This window comes from Nuphar pumila, chromosome 10 (assembly GCF_984573655.1).
Source record: "Nuphar pumila chromosome 10, dmNupPumi1.hap1.1, whole genome shotgun sequence".
Lineage (NCBI taxonomy): Eukaryota > Viridiplantae > Streptophyta > Magnoliopsida > Nymphaeales > Nymphaeaceae > Nuphar > Nuphar pumila.
Window position 1 is genome coordinate 101,576,293 of NC_143258.1, and position 12,341 is coordinate 101,588,633.

Here is a 12,341-nt window from a genome sequence, read left to right on the forward strand (position 1 = left end):
GAGGGTATGAAAACAATTCTCGTTACAAATCAGGGGGGCCCACCCATGCTTCCCCGCACAGGTGCTCATTTTCAGCACCCGTGTGAAAGAGGCTCCTTAAGAATATGGGACTTCACTCTGCTGAAATCTTGAGGGAAGCCAGGCAGTTGTTGAACTGTTTCCTTTTAGGCCAGCACAACCACTGCATGTGCCACAGAGCAAAACAAATCAACAGCAAGAAGTTTAAGAAAATCAAGAAGCCACAAAGAAAGGATGAACTTGAGATCAAGACATCTAAACTTAAGATGCAAGTATTCTCCATTCAAAGAAAATGTAGAACTCCAGCTGTCCGTCCTTCAGGCAGTACAAGAAAGAGAAAATAGTTACTAATAATTTACAGGAAGACACAACCTGATTAATCCACGTTCTAAATTGGATTGAAAATTCCCGCTTGCTTCCAGGATGGGTGCAGTAATATCACCAAAGCAACTGCATCTAGAACTCAATAAATGAAATGATTGGAAATAATCTACAATATCCCAAGAGAAGCAGCAGGAAAACTGTACTCGCACGACCAGAGCCAACCACTCTCCACAAAATACTCTCATAAATCAGGCAGAGATGCCTCATAATTTTATGAAGTCAGGAGTATAGCGGTTTGCATGTGGGACAATACCACTTCCCTTTAAACCGTGTCTCTGGTGTTAGGCCAACACATGCATAATGGAACCACTCCCCTCCTTCACACTGTCAAACAAAGAACCATCAGTCTGAATCTAAAATAAAATCATGAAAGCACAAAGGACATGCAGATCTTGCAACAAGTGCATCAGGCCCCTAACAACCTGACTCTGCAGCTCTGGTTTCTTGATCCAGCTCTAGCCTCTTATAAACCTGGAGGCTCCTGAGCCTCCAAAATACTTTAAAAAGCTCCAAATGGATCAAAATGCACCAAGTATTTAATGATATTTCCAGTTTTAACAACAAATAATACCATTGCAACACAAATCGCAGCAAAATATACCATCATTTAGTAGCAAAAGTGATAGGATATGACTTACATTTTCATTATCACAAGCGATCATGTCACCAAATGATACCTGAACAATAACAGTAAATTAAATCGATAATTACCACACTAAGATCAAATCATGACACTGTTTAAAACTTTAGGACTGGAAATACAACCTGATGACAAATACAATATGTTGGTTCATTTGGATCAATAGGTTGGTCAACATCAACAGGGGCAGGAACACTTCTCTTGTGGCTACCAGGAGGTGGCATGAGCTCAAAGTCTCGATCACGCTCTCGGTCCCATTCCCTCTCCCTGAAGTCAAGTCTCTTGGCTTGAGGCGTGCCAAAATACGACTTCCTTTTCTCATCCTTAGCAACCACAGGAGGAAGGATTGTAGGCTCGTCATGAGGTATTTTCCCCTCTATAGATGTCAACAATGTGGAAGCAAAAATGTACTTAGGCTAACAAAAAGTGAGATGAACCATGTAGTTCATTGTCCTCTCAACATTAATTTGTCACATGCTACAGGTTTAATGATGATGACATACATTTTATGCATATGATTTAATTGGAAGCTGTCACTTTGTATCATTCAGATCTCAATACCCAGTTGCATGTACTGTCAGCCATGTTGCTCAAACAGATAGGATTCACAGTATATGACTGCATCTCCGGATAACATGGAATTGGATACACAAGAAAGTAAAGATCTATTTTCCAGAAGGGGCTTGCAACTGCAATTTAGATCATTGCCTCAAAGGACCTTAGCGTTCCACACACACACACAGGGTTATGAATCTTTTTGCAATCTTTTAGCTTCAAAAAGTACAAAATGATAAAGTTATTTTGTATTTCTGTAAGTAAATATAAATATCTTGGAGATACTGCCCCCGCCCCTCCCCCAAAAAAAAAATCCAACACAAAGGCATTGCAGTAATTGCTCGAGGAAACAATGAAAGCCTCAGCATACCTGATAATGTGCGAGTGGATGTTAACAACTATTTATGTATAATATGCAAACATATACTTGAATAAATCAGACCAAACCAAAACCATAACAAAAGGGTGCATTCCTTCAGGAATCATGAAGCTCGAAACTGGACAGTGATCACAAAGGTACCTACCTGAGCACACAAATATAGTTAACCATACATACTAAATGCTGTTCTGTTATTTGGAATTGACTAATCCTATTCTATAATGGAAGCATGATATTAGGATATATCTATTTAGAGCTAGTTATGCTTTGGACCAAAAATGTCATTCTGGAGCCACATCCGGTTAGCCCTCACTCAAATGATAAACCTGTTGATGGTCGACAGGAATAGCATTTCACCTCATTGACAATAAATGATATCATGCCAGAACAGCAGGCAGAGCTTCAGGATTTACAACTACAAGCAAACTACTTAGCAAGTTGCCACCATGTGGATCCAGCCTGTTTACATACGTTTGTTTTATAGAGAGAAGTTATAGAATTTAATCTGTGCTTGAGTTGACTTATTTAAAAAACATACATTGTCACTGAGCTGAAAGAGTAAGATATTATCTCTAAATCTATTTCTCACAAGCCAAACACTTTAACCTTTTACTCTACACTGCATTGTATGATGTAAAATATATTTATTACTATTTAACATGCATATACAATCCCAGCCAAGCCAAACGCCTATTGTTAGTGTTCGGTTTGCTGAGCCCATTTTATAAGTTTAATCAAGCTCTTTACAAGCCAAACACAAACTGAGCAACTCGTCTTGTTTTGATTCATGGGAAGAGAGGTGATTTTCAAATGAAAATAGCTTCTTTTTCCTCTTGCTTGAAATAAATGGACCTTGCGAGAAAAATACGAGGCCTATGTACTACCTACACGCCACTGCATTGTGCGCTGTGATTTCCCATGCTACTCATGGATCCGATTCTCATATGTCTCACAGTTCTCAAGTGAGATGTGTGATGTGGATTGAATATGAACGATGACCGGTTGATGCTACCTAGGGATTGCCAAATGAGATATTTCTTGGAGACAAGATCCCAAATGGCAGTGACAACTAAAAGTTAGGTATCCTGAAAAGTTCCAGTTTTCCATGGACATTTAGCCAAATCAATAATCATGTTGACAGACAATCTTATGTTCATGTTGGAAGACACATTTGAACTATGTGTTCTAACAAGTTTAATCCAAGTTGCAGATTTTGTGTCAGCCCCACTCAGTTTCACTGTTTGGCAAATGATTTCAGCTGAGACACCTTGAACTGAAATAGAAACATTGGTTAGCATTTTGTGAAAATTACTCTCCCTATTTCATAAGTTTTCCATCCACTTAGCCTTCCCTTATAGATTGGTAAAGCATAATGTAATTGTAGGTAAATATACAACAAAAGAGGATAGCTCATTTGCTCTATGATGGTTGAGACACTATCGTGCTTTAAACAGAATTGCTGATGAAATGAATTACTTGACTTTCGAGACACATACATGACTTAGATAATTATATAAGTTGAACTAAACAATAATGCACAAAGCAATCAAGGAGATCATACCTTGCTTTAGATCTTCTGCAAAGTGATTTAGATCTTCCTCAAGGCGCTTCATTTGGCTATCTATCTGCAACAAAATCAATTCCAGAAACATCAAGGGTTGCAGAAAGGCAATAAACCAATGGATGATCAGTACCATCATGCTGCAGCCTTGTGAAATACCAAGTATTTTCTGCAATGAGAATCTATTAATGAACCTAATACACCCATAAATTGTGTTGCTTAGTTCTGCAGTTTGTTGCTTGCAACAGACAAATGAAATCACTCTCTCGCCAGATGACATATATAAGGGAAGAAGACTAGAGTTCCACAAAGCTAGAGGGTGCTTGGTTGCACGTTCTACATAAACTTACATGATGCCTAATCTTACCTCATTTACATTTTACCCCCAAAAATGAGCTTCCAACAACTTGACAAACAGGTTAAACTTGCAAAACATGGTAAATTCCATGTACTTTATCCAAATGCATGGTGGCCATCCAACCAGAAGGGCTTTGTCATTTTATTCTCTGAGCTTCCCTTGCCCAGTGAGAAAAGAGAATAAGGATCCTTCCACAGGTTCGAGCCCCCTGCCCCCTCTCTTTACATACCAAAAAAAGTTCTTGTAATACTTCAGCCACGCTTGGGCTTAGCTGAATCGAGATCAAACCTTGTCAAGCTTGCATGAGCCAAGCTTGAGCTTTTGAAAGCTCGCTGCACTTCAGCACTTAAGCCCAAGTTCAACTTGAGTGCAAGCTGAGCTCAAACCTGTGTTTCTAAGCTTTCGGCTAGGGATGTCAATGGGTCAGATCTAAGCATTACTGAATCCGACCTAATCGGATTCGGATTCGGATTCGGATGGGAAAAGATAAAAACAGAATCCAGATCCGACTAGTCTAAAACCCGATATTTACACTTAATTGGATTCAGATCTTAGTTGGATATCGGGTTACATCTGACCCATTGACATCCCTACTTTCTGCCGAGCTTGAAATGCCCAGGCTTGAGTAGGCTCAGCTGCTATGCAGCTCTAACAATCATAGATAAATTACTTGTGTCAAAAGAATAGCCTGCTTTTGTCCACGTAGGAATGGACATTCATTGAGAAGCCTAATAGGCTAACATAACAACTCAGCATAAGGTGGTCTGCGCAAAATTTTAGGCCTAGACATGATTGAGACAAGCCTTGGCCTGGCCCAACAGTACCATGTTCAAACTCAATCTAGAGAACAAAGTTTATTAACAGGTTTTGTATAATTAAAATGCAGATTAAATGAGGCTCAGAATTGGACCAAGCTCCAATCAGAGGTAGGCTTGGTTTTCTCCCCAAGCATGATCAACTATGATCCATCAAAACGCCACAGATAAATGGGGCTCATTTTTGACAACCTTATTAAATTACAAGTCTCAATAATCATGTTCATATCAAAACCATGTTTTCCTAGCTACAAACTGTAGTATCGTTTTTAATGCACCCACTTATTTGCTGTTATTTCCCGTATGACCACTCGTCAGGAATAGCATGAAGAGAATCACCAATTTACTGATAGAAAATCGTAAGATGATCAAATAAGAAATTGTACTCCACGACAAATAAGGTTATGACAATGCTCTCATGCACAAATATCAACCTCTGTGTAGCACATAGGAGGCCAAAAGCTAAAAATTTAACCAATCCTAAATGTTCCAACCTATCAATGGGATGTTGTAGCCAAGTGTAACTCAAATCCTTCTAATTTCTGCAGTTATCAAAACTCACTTATCCTTTCCCAGTGATAAATTCCTTCATTGTGATCAAAACTTTTCATATGATTCACTAAATGAGCATTTCCTCCTCTCCTAACTCATTACAAATCTGCGGAAAACAAAAGTGAGTATTCAACTGAAGGTCTAATGAAACAAAAATGTAATGCCAATGATGATGAATCACGTTCAAATTGATAACATGACTTGATAACATGCCAAGGTAGATTTTAATGCATGGTGTTGTGTTTGTAACATTGCTTCCAACAGCATCTATAGCACTATCTACATTCACTCAAACATCTTCCCCAATCTTTCTCCAATCCACTCGTGAATTTCATCTCTAAATATATCTAAATCCAACAAATTCTATAAACTAGAAAGGAAAAAAAAAGGAAAAGTGAATTACACTCATCCCAATTAAGATGAGGCATAATACAATTTCAGTTACTAAAAGAAGCACGAACATGTAAGAATCAACTTTTAAACAAACTACATTACTACAAACACGATGACAAGAATGAAAATTGACATTAAGAAACACAATTTAAAGGGAACCGGAATTACGAGATCGAACGCCTGCTTCGCAAGCAGAACCTTCTCCGTGCAGAGGCTTAGTGCGTTCTCTTGGTTCGTTTCGATCTCCTTCTTCATCTTCTCGAGGAATTCGTCGTCTTCCAGGTTCCCTTTCTTTGAATTCTGAGAAGGGAAGCCGAGGCAGTACTTGGTCTGCTCCCTAGTCTGATTAATCATAGCTGAAAAATACAGAAAATTAAGAAAAAAAAACTAAAAAATCGCAGTAAAACCACAGCAAAATAAAAACACTGGAACGGATCGAATTTCTTTATTTTTTTAGTAAATTTAGGGTTTTTTGGTACCCTGCGATCGTTCGTCCAACTCTCTCATGGTGTTGAGAAGTCTCTGGAGCTCTGCAGGCAACGTGCTCGAATCTGCAACACGAAGAACGGGAAAACCTAAAATTCCAAACGGAAACGAGAAAAATCGAGGATTTCCTATTTGGAAAGAGGGAAATTTGAATCTTAGGGCGAAAACAAGATCGTTACGAGATCAGAAGGAGACCATAAAGGGCGAGAAATTAGGGTTAGTTTTTTTTTTTTTACATTCGAGGTAGTCGTCGACGAAGACGCCCGTTCTCGCGATGGCCATTTCCCCCGCTCCTCTGGGTTTTCGAAATTTCGGGTTCTCTGTGACCGACTCGAGGTTTTTACGTTGTAGTTCGTGAACTTGGACGCGCCTCGCTAGAGAGAGAGAGCCCGTTTGGTTCTGCGCCGACGTTCGGGAACTTCATGGGGGACTCTAAAAGGGATTAGGATCTAAATCACGAAAAGATCCCGATAATAGTTAGGTGGGGATGTGGAGTTCAGATTTCAGGAGCGGGATGATGTAAACGGGTCTGGATCTGATTACTGTCTAGGTAGAACCGGTTACAACAATCTTTAAGACACCTGCCAGATCTGTATTCATTTAGTTAGCTGATTCCTTGCATTTTTATATAGTCTGGATCTAGGTATAACTGAATGTAAACGTGCATGGATCTAACACACTTGTAGAACCGATTCCAACAATCTTTGAGACCCCTGGATCCTTCCTACTCATTAGTATTGCAAATGGGTCGAATTCAGGAAGAGGAATTTGCAAAATTTGGATGTCCCGGATCCAAACCGGACGTGTGACGGTGAAAGGAAACGGGCCGGGCCGCCGGGGTGATCATAATGTGTTTGGAAGAAAAATGAAAAAACAAAGCAGTTACATGAAATAATGAAAAGATTGATCGCCTTTTGTAAATATGTAGATAAATCTGCGAGGATTTGCAATTTACTCTACCTACAAATACCTCTCTTGGGCGTTATCCTCAAAGTCAGAGTGCAAAAAAATGGAGTTGGGTCTCTCCATTTCCCGCCGCACCTCCGCCCTTCTCCACCTACCCTTCACCATCCCTTCTTCCAAATTCTCACACCCCATCTTCTTACACACGAATCAGAGCAATCTCTCCATCAACTCTCTCTCAACTCATGGCCTAAAAACGCACCACCCATCTGCAATCTCTGCCTCTTCTGCTCCGACCCTCATGGTCGAAAAACAAGCCTTGGAAGAATCTGCTACCGAGAACGATCAGAAGGGAAGATCCCGAAATTTGGACAAATTCGGTCGATTCTCGAGCCCGAGAGCCGCCCGGGAATTCTCTCTGTAATTGACAATATCTTTTTAGTTTCAATTTTGTTATTGGATGTTTTTTTGAGTAGTGAGTGTTGATGTTTTGATGGTTTTATTGCAGGTTGGTTCTTTATGCTTCTTGTTTGGAAGGGTCGGATCCCGTTCGTCTGTTTGAGAAGAGGGTGAATGCGAAAAGAGGTACAGGATTTGATTTTGTTGTGTGGGAGTTCTAACAACGTTTGATGGTTGGTTATTCTTTGTTGAATAAGTTTGTGGGTGTTGGCTGAGTTATCATTCTATGTGTTTTTCCATAGAAAGGGTCATAAGTACTATGTGTTGGACGTTAACAACTTTTTTCTTGTTTATCTTTTGTGCATAAACTTGGTATGATAGAGATTCAGTGATTCATATTCTGACTGTCTATTTCAACCTTCCAAAACATCAGTTATCAGATTTTAGATTTTTGCATGTTTATTGATTTGGAAACAGTTACTTTATAGTATGAGAGTCAAAATTGTCTTGATCATGAGCTTAAAAGAACTGTTGTTCAAGTGTTTAAGAGTGTGTACATCTCCATTAAAATTAGGAGTGTCTGAAAAAATTGTTTCCATCGTATCTATTCCCACAGGGACTGATGCCAAATGACATACATAATAAATCTTAACTATGGTATTTTGAATGGGTTTAGTAAATATCAAGATTTTGTTGCTTTGGAGATATGTGAAGTAGATTTTTTTTTATGACGAGAAACCCTCGCCGAAGCGATGAAAACCCTGGGAGGGGCCCCAAGACCACCCTGCCTTACGTGGCCCACCTCCGACGGACACACCCGTGCGCCAGTGGGGTTTGATCCGGTGCCTTCATCTCATCACCTTCACAACCACCCCACTGGCCACCCGGGCAACCGCCGTGGTGGTGATATATGTCTGATTCTCATTACAAAGCCAATTCAATGCTAGTTTTAGTTGTCAGTATAACTGGTTAACAAAGTTACATTAAATTTGCAAGCCTTATTTGACACAACTACTAGTAAAATTTGCTTGAAGAAAGGAAAACAAGCTCTCTTGAATTGATCTGCTGAATTTGATTGTTGTGGATAATTCTATGTCCATATCCTTTCCAAACAAGATGGGTTAGTTTGTTAATACTAGAACCTAAACATGATTGGAGCGGCTAAACCACCATTTGGGTTCCAATTCTACATCCACATTTGGATTCTCTGAATTGCTTCACAAAGTTGAAGATGCTTGTGAAAATTGTCTCTAGCAGAATCTCCATGGAAACCAACTTGGCAATGCCCTTCACCATGACTGTGTTCCTATTCAGGAAAGTTCACTCATCATATTATGAAGGTATGAAAGACCTTTTTTCTCAATAATACATTTCTCAGTACCCTGCAGAATGGACGCTGTAGTTGACATCCTTGCTAATGAAGTATGATGCTCTATAAATGATATCTTGAGGCAAATTTGATGAACCTTAGCATCTCTTATTAATTATAGTTTTTTATCAATCAAGATGCATTAGGAGGACAAACTCATATTGGGTACTTTTCTGCCAAAATAACATGCTTTTTTCCATGGACAAAAGAGCAAAGGAACCATTGGAGGTTGCATTTAGCCAAGACAAGAAAAAAACAAAGATTGAAATTCATAAAGTTAATGGAAACATCCATATGTGAGAAGTTGTGGGCCACCAAATTACACAGGCAGAGACAAAACACTGTCACTTTTACAAGAATTCATATGTAATATGGTGGCCACTGTTAATGATGCTGTTTGGTGATGTATGTAGGTTGGGGTATGTGAAACCCAGTCACTTATCACATGCTTTGTTGTTATTTGAGGCAAGAAGAAAAGAAAGAGCTGCAATTTCACATATGGGCCACAGATAAGTAAAGGATGGCTCTTGTATGCTAGTTATGCATCATTTCGTGCATGTGGAGGAGGAAAGGAACACACAGCTAACAATGTGCTTTCCTTTCCTAAGAGCATCTTCTTTCAACTTTTTCTTATATGGCTCATTTAATAATTTGTGAAACCAAATCTTCTTTATTTGCTACTGAAGTTCATCTCTGTTCTCCTAAAGAATGTCTTTAATTCAGAAGTTTTCTTAATGTAATGTTCGTATTGCTTATCGATAAAAATGTTCATATTCAAGGAAATATGCTGACCCAGTTACAAAGTCCTGAAAGGTCTTATACTCACGTGTATTGTGCAGATCATGTGCTTTAAAGTGTGGCACATACTTTTTTAGTTAAATCACATTTACAATGGTTTAACTTTTGGTGCTTTAATATTTGTTGATTAGAAACTGATTTTTTGTTTATGATTTGTCTCATTAGCTCTGTTGTACACATCTTAAGAGTTGTCTTTTTTGCATGAGAAGCTTGGTATCATTGTTCAGTTTTATCAATAAACTTTGTCTTGCCATCTCAGATCCCATGTTCGTGTTCGATCAAGGTTGCCTGCTTGAGTATGACCATATGAGTTTTAGTGGGGAACCTGTTGTGGCCCAAACTGAAGAAGAAGAGCAGGAGTTATTACTCAAGAACCAAAAGGAGAGTTTAAATGGTAGATTGCATCTTTATTTTCTATGCCTAGAGTTTTCTTCATTTAGATTGACAAGTTTCCTACTTTTCTTTTGTTGTAAACAATTTTAAGATAGGAGCATTTTTATTTGAAGGGACCAAGGGCATTCAGTGAAATCTACAAAATTGTAATAAGATAGTTTTCAATATTTTTCAGAGATTTTTTAGCTGTGCTAAAATATCCTCTCTGGTGTTATTCAGTATAATGCACCACCATGTTATCTAAAAATTCTTATGAGCAAAAGGACTTAGTGAACTTGTAGGAGCCATGGATACCTTCTCTCTCTCTGTCTCAATTGACATTGCTTTTAAAGTGGTTTTGGTCATTTTTCGATCAGTTGAATGCTGCTATAGATATTTATATATTTATAATTTTGCTACTTTCCAAGTAACAGTCTCTTGTAAATTTTGAATGCTTCAGAAGAAAAAGTCCTTTCAGCTCCGCCAAAGTTGGTGTACAGCAGATATGTTTTGAGGTATGCCCCTTTTTAGATACTTTGGCCATCATCAGTTGAAGAGGATTTGAGTATGTTCTGGTCTACCGTTCTGCATACATGAGCTCTCCTTGCACACTATCATAGTTTGGCTAACTCAAAAATGATAAAAACCAGACGTGTTTTGGCATTAGGTCATGGAATTTTGTGGCTCTTATATGACAAGTTGCTTTTTTCTGATTGCTTTTTCTTGGATTAGTTCCACTTACATATTTAATTTGCAATCTGATATTCAATTTGAGAGGATAGCGACATTCTTTTCTAAATGCTTGGCAGGTTTGCAAAAAGACTCTTGGAAACAGTTTTAGAAAGATGGGATCATCATGTTCAAATTATGGATAAAATTACTCCTGCCAGCTGGAAGGTCCTCTCTCTCTCTCTCTCTCTGACCATTGTTTTGTGGAAGTCTTTGAAGATTGTTGACGGCTTTTTGCTTGACATGGGTGTAACTATGTATAGTGGCTAAAGCCAGTTAATGTCTTATGCTCAAGTTATGGGGCCATTCAAGTTATTTGCATCTACCTAAGTAGTCAACTAGCTTTTATTTTAAGTCTCATGTTTCTGTGCCAGGTCTAGCTGGGGATAGATAGCGGACTGGTTCCACTCAGTTAGTCAGATGATGATTGTGCCTTAGATGTTCTAATTGCGTTCATTTACTTAAGTAGGCTTTATTTATGTCTTCTGATGTTTCTGTGGTGTAGAATGAGCCTGGTGGAAGAATATTGGAGCTCTGCATATTACACTTAGCAATGGCAGAAATAGCAACATTAGGGACACGTTACCAAATTGTTATCAATGAGGTAAACATCCATGGTTTTCTTAGGCGTTGTGAAATATCATTAATGTGCATCTGAAAGGATAGCCAAGAATCAGTGAATTCCATTTACTAATTCCATACAAACACGTGCACACACTGAATTTTTGCTCAGAGAAAGTTTGGTTTGATATTCTCAGTTTCTTATGACACCTGCATTTGTGGTTCAGTCCATCGATCTGGCCAAGCGATTCTGTGATGGCTCTGCTCCCCGTGTCATAAACGGATGCCTTCGGACTTTTGTCAAGGAGCACAACGGGCCACAGCCTTCTGTTCAAAACCTGAACTCCTGATCTGTTGAGGCTGCTGCTGGAGTAATTCTCAAATTGTCACCGATTTTGAGCGGGATTATGTTAGTTTTTGGCATTGCCTTGTTTTTTTTCTTGTTTCTCTTATTAGCATGTATAGCGTCCGTATGCACATCAAGGTTAACTTAGCATATTTGATTTCTTATCTGGCAAGTGGCCATTAGAGGCTTTAAAATGAGAATTTCCAAGGCAATGACTGCAGTGAATGAATATGCTGCCAAAGTGGAATCATTGATCGATGTTTGTGGTCAAGCACCAAAATGGTATGCATAATGTAAATCATGCAGTCAATTAGATGCCTGTAGTAAACAAGTCAGCATCTTGGTCTAATATAAAAATGCGAAATGAGAATTGTATGTAATGTTTTGTGCCACGAAGGGAAAACAAAAAGGAGCTACTTGAAACTAATGGTGTTATATACAATGATTCAATGTCTTATTTCTGTTGTTTTCTTTTTCCAGTTAAATTTGTTATATTTTAATACATGACGAAGATTATACGTAAGTAGCCCACAAGGGCTTCGCTCATTTGGTACGGTCGACTTGTGAAAACATCACCAAGTTGACGGGCATCACAAGTTTGAAACCCAAGAGGGCATCCTTGCTGCAAGGTCAAAGGTAGGCTGACCTAAAGGATTTTGCCAATTGAAGGCCTTACCAGTTAGGGGTGGCAATAGGGTCGGTGGGTCGGGTTGGCGGGTCAGA

The 12,341-nt window shown here is 38.9% G+C and overlaps 2 protein-coding genes across 2 annotated transcripts; one reads left to right on the forward strand and one right to left on the reverse strand.

The window, feature by feature from the left end:
• Nucleotides 1–258: 258 nt before the first annotated feature.
• LOC149827638 (PHD finger protein ING2-like) lies at nucleotides 259–6,470 on the reverse strand. Its single transcript, XM_090018196.1, has 7 exons — nucleotides 6,378–6,470; nucleotides 6,135–6,206; nucleotides 5,824–6,011; nucleotides 3,538–3,601; nucleotides 1,168–1,418; nucleotides 1,041–1,079; nucleotides 259–726 (listed from the first exon to the last, which is right to left on the reverse strand). Exons 1-7 carry the CDS (start codon nucleotides 6,421–6,423, stop codon nucleotides 622–624), a joined length of 765 nt encoding a protein of 254 aa, XP_089874322.1. The 5' UTR covers nucleotides 6,424–6,470; the 3' UTR covers nucleotides 259–621.
• A 673-nt stretch (nucleotides 6,471–7,143) lies between these two features.
• LOC149827639 (antitermination NusB domain-containing protein) lies at nucleotides 7,144–12,097 on the forward strand. The gene is made up of 7 exons (XM_090018195.1): nucleotides 7,144–7,464; nucleotides 7,553–7,629; nucleotides 9,870–10,004; nucleotides 10,443–10,497; nucleotides 10,792–10,879; nucleotides 11,217–11,315; nucleotides 11,500–12,097. The coding sequence occupies exons 1-7, from the start codon at nucleotides 7,151–7,153 to the stop codon at nucleotides 11,620–11,622; spliced, it is 891 nt and encodes a 296-aa protein (XP_089874321.1). The 5' UTR covers nucleotides 7,144–7,150; the 3' UTR covers nucleotides 11,623–12,097.
• Nucleotides 12,098–12,341: the final 244 nt, after the last annotated feature.

Coding starts and splice junctions, on each gene's coding strand:
- LOC149827638 (XM_090018196.1), bottom strand. CDS start 6,423: ATGGCCATCGCGAGAACGGGCGTCTTCGTCGACGACTACCTCGAAT. Junction 1,419..3,537: donor TGCAGAAGATCTAAAGCAAG/GTATGATCTCCT, acceptor TGACATCTATAG/AGGGGAAAATACCTCATGAC. Junction 727..1,040: donor TCGCTTGTGATAATGAAAAT/GTAAGTCATATC, acceptor TTTGTTTGACAG/TGTGAAGGAGGGGAGTGGTT.
- LOC149827639 (XM_090018195.1), top strand. CDS start 7,151: ATGGAGTTGGGTCTCTCCATTTCCCGCCGCACCTCCGCCCTTCTCCAC. Junction 10,880..11,216: donor TTACTCCTGCCAGCTGGAAG/GTCCTCTCTCTC, acceptor TCTGTGGTGTAG/AATGAGCCTGGTGGAAGAAT. Junction 11,316..11,499: donor ACCAAATTGTTATCAATGAG/GTAAACATCCAT, acceptor TTTGTGGTTCAG/TCCATCGATCTGGCCAAGCG.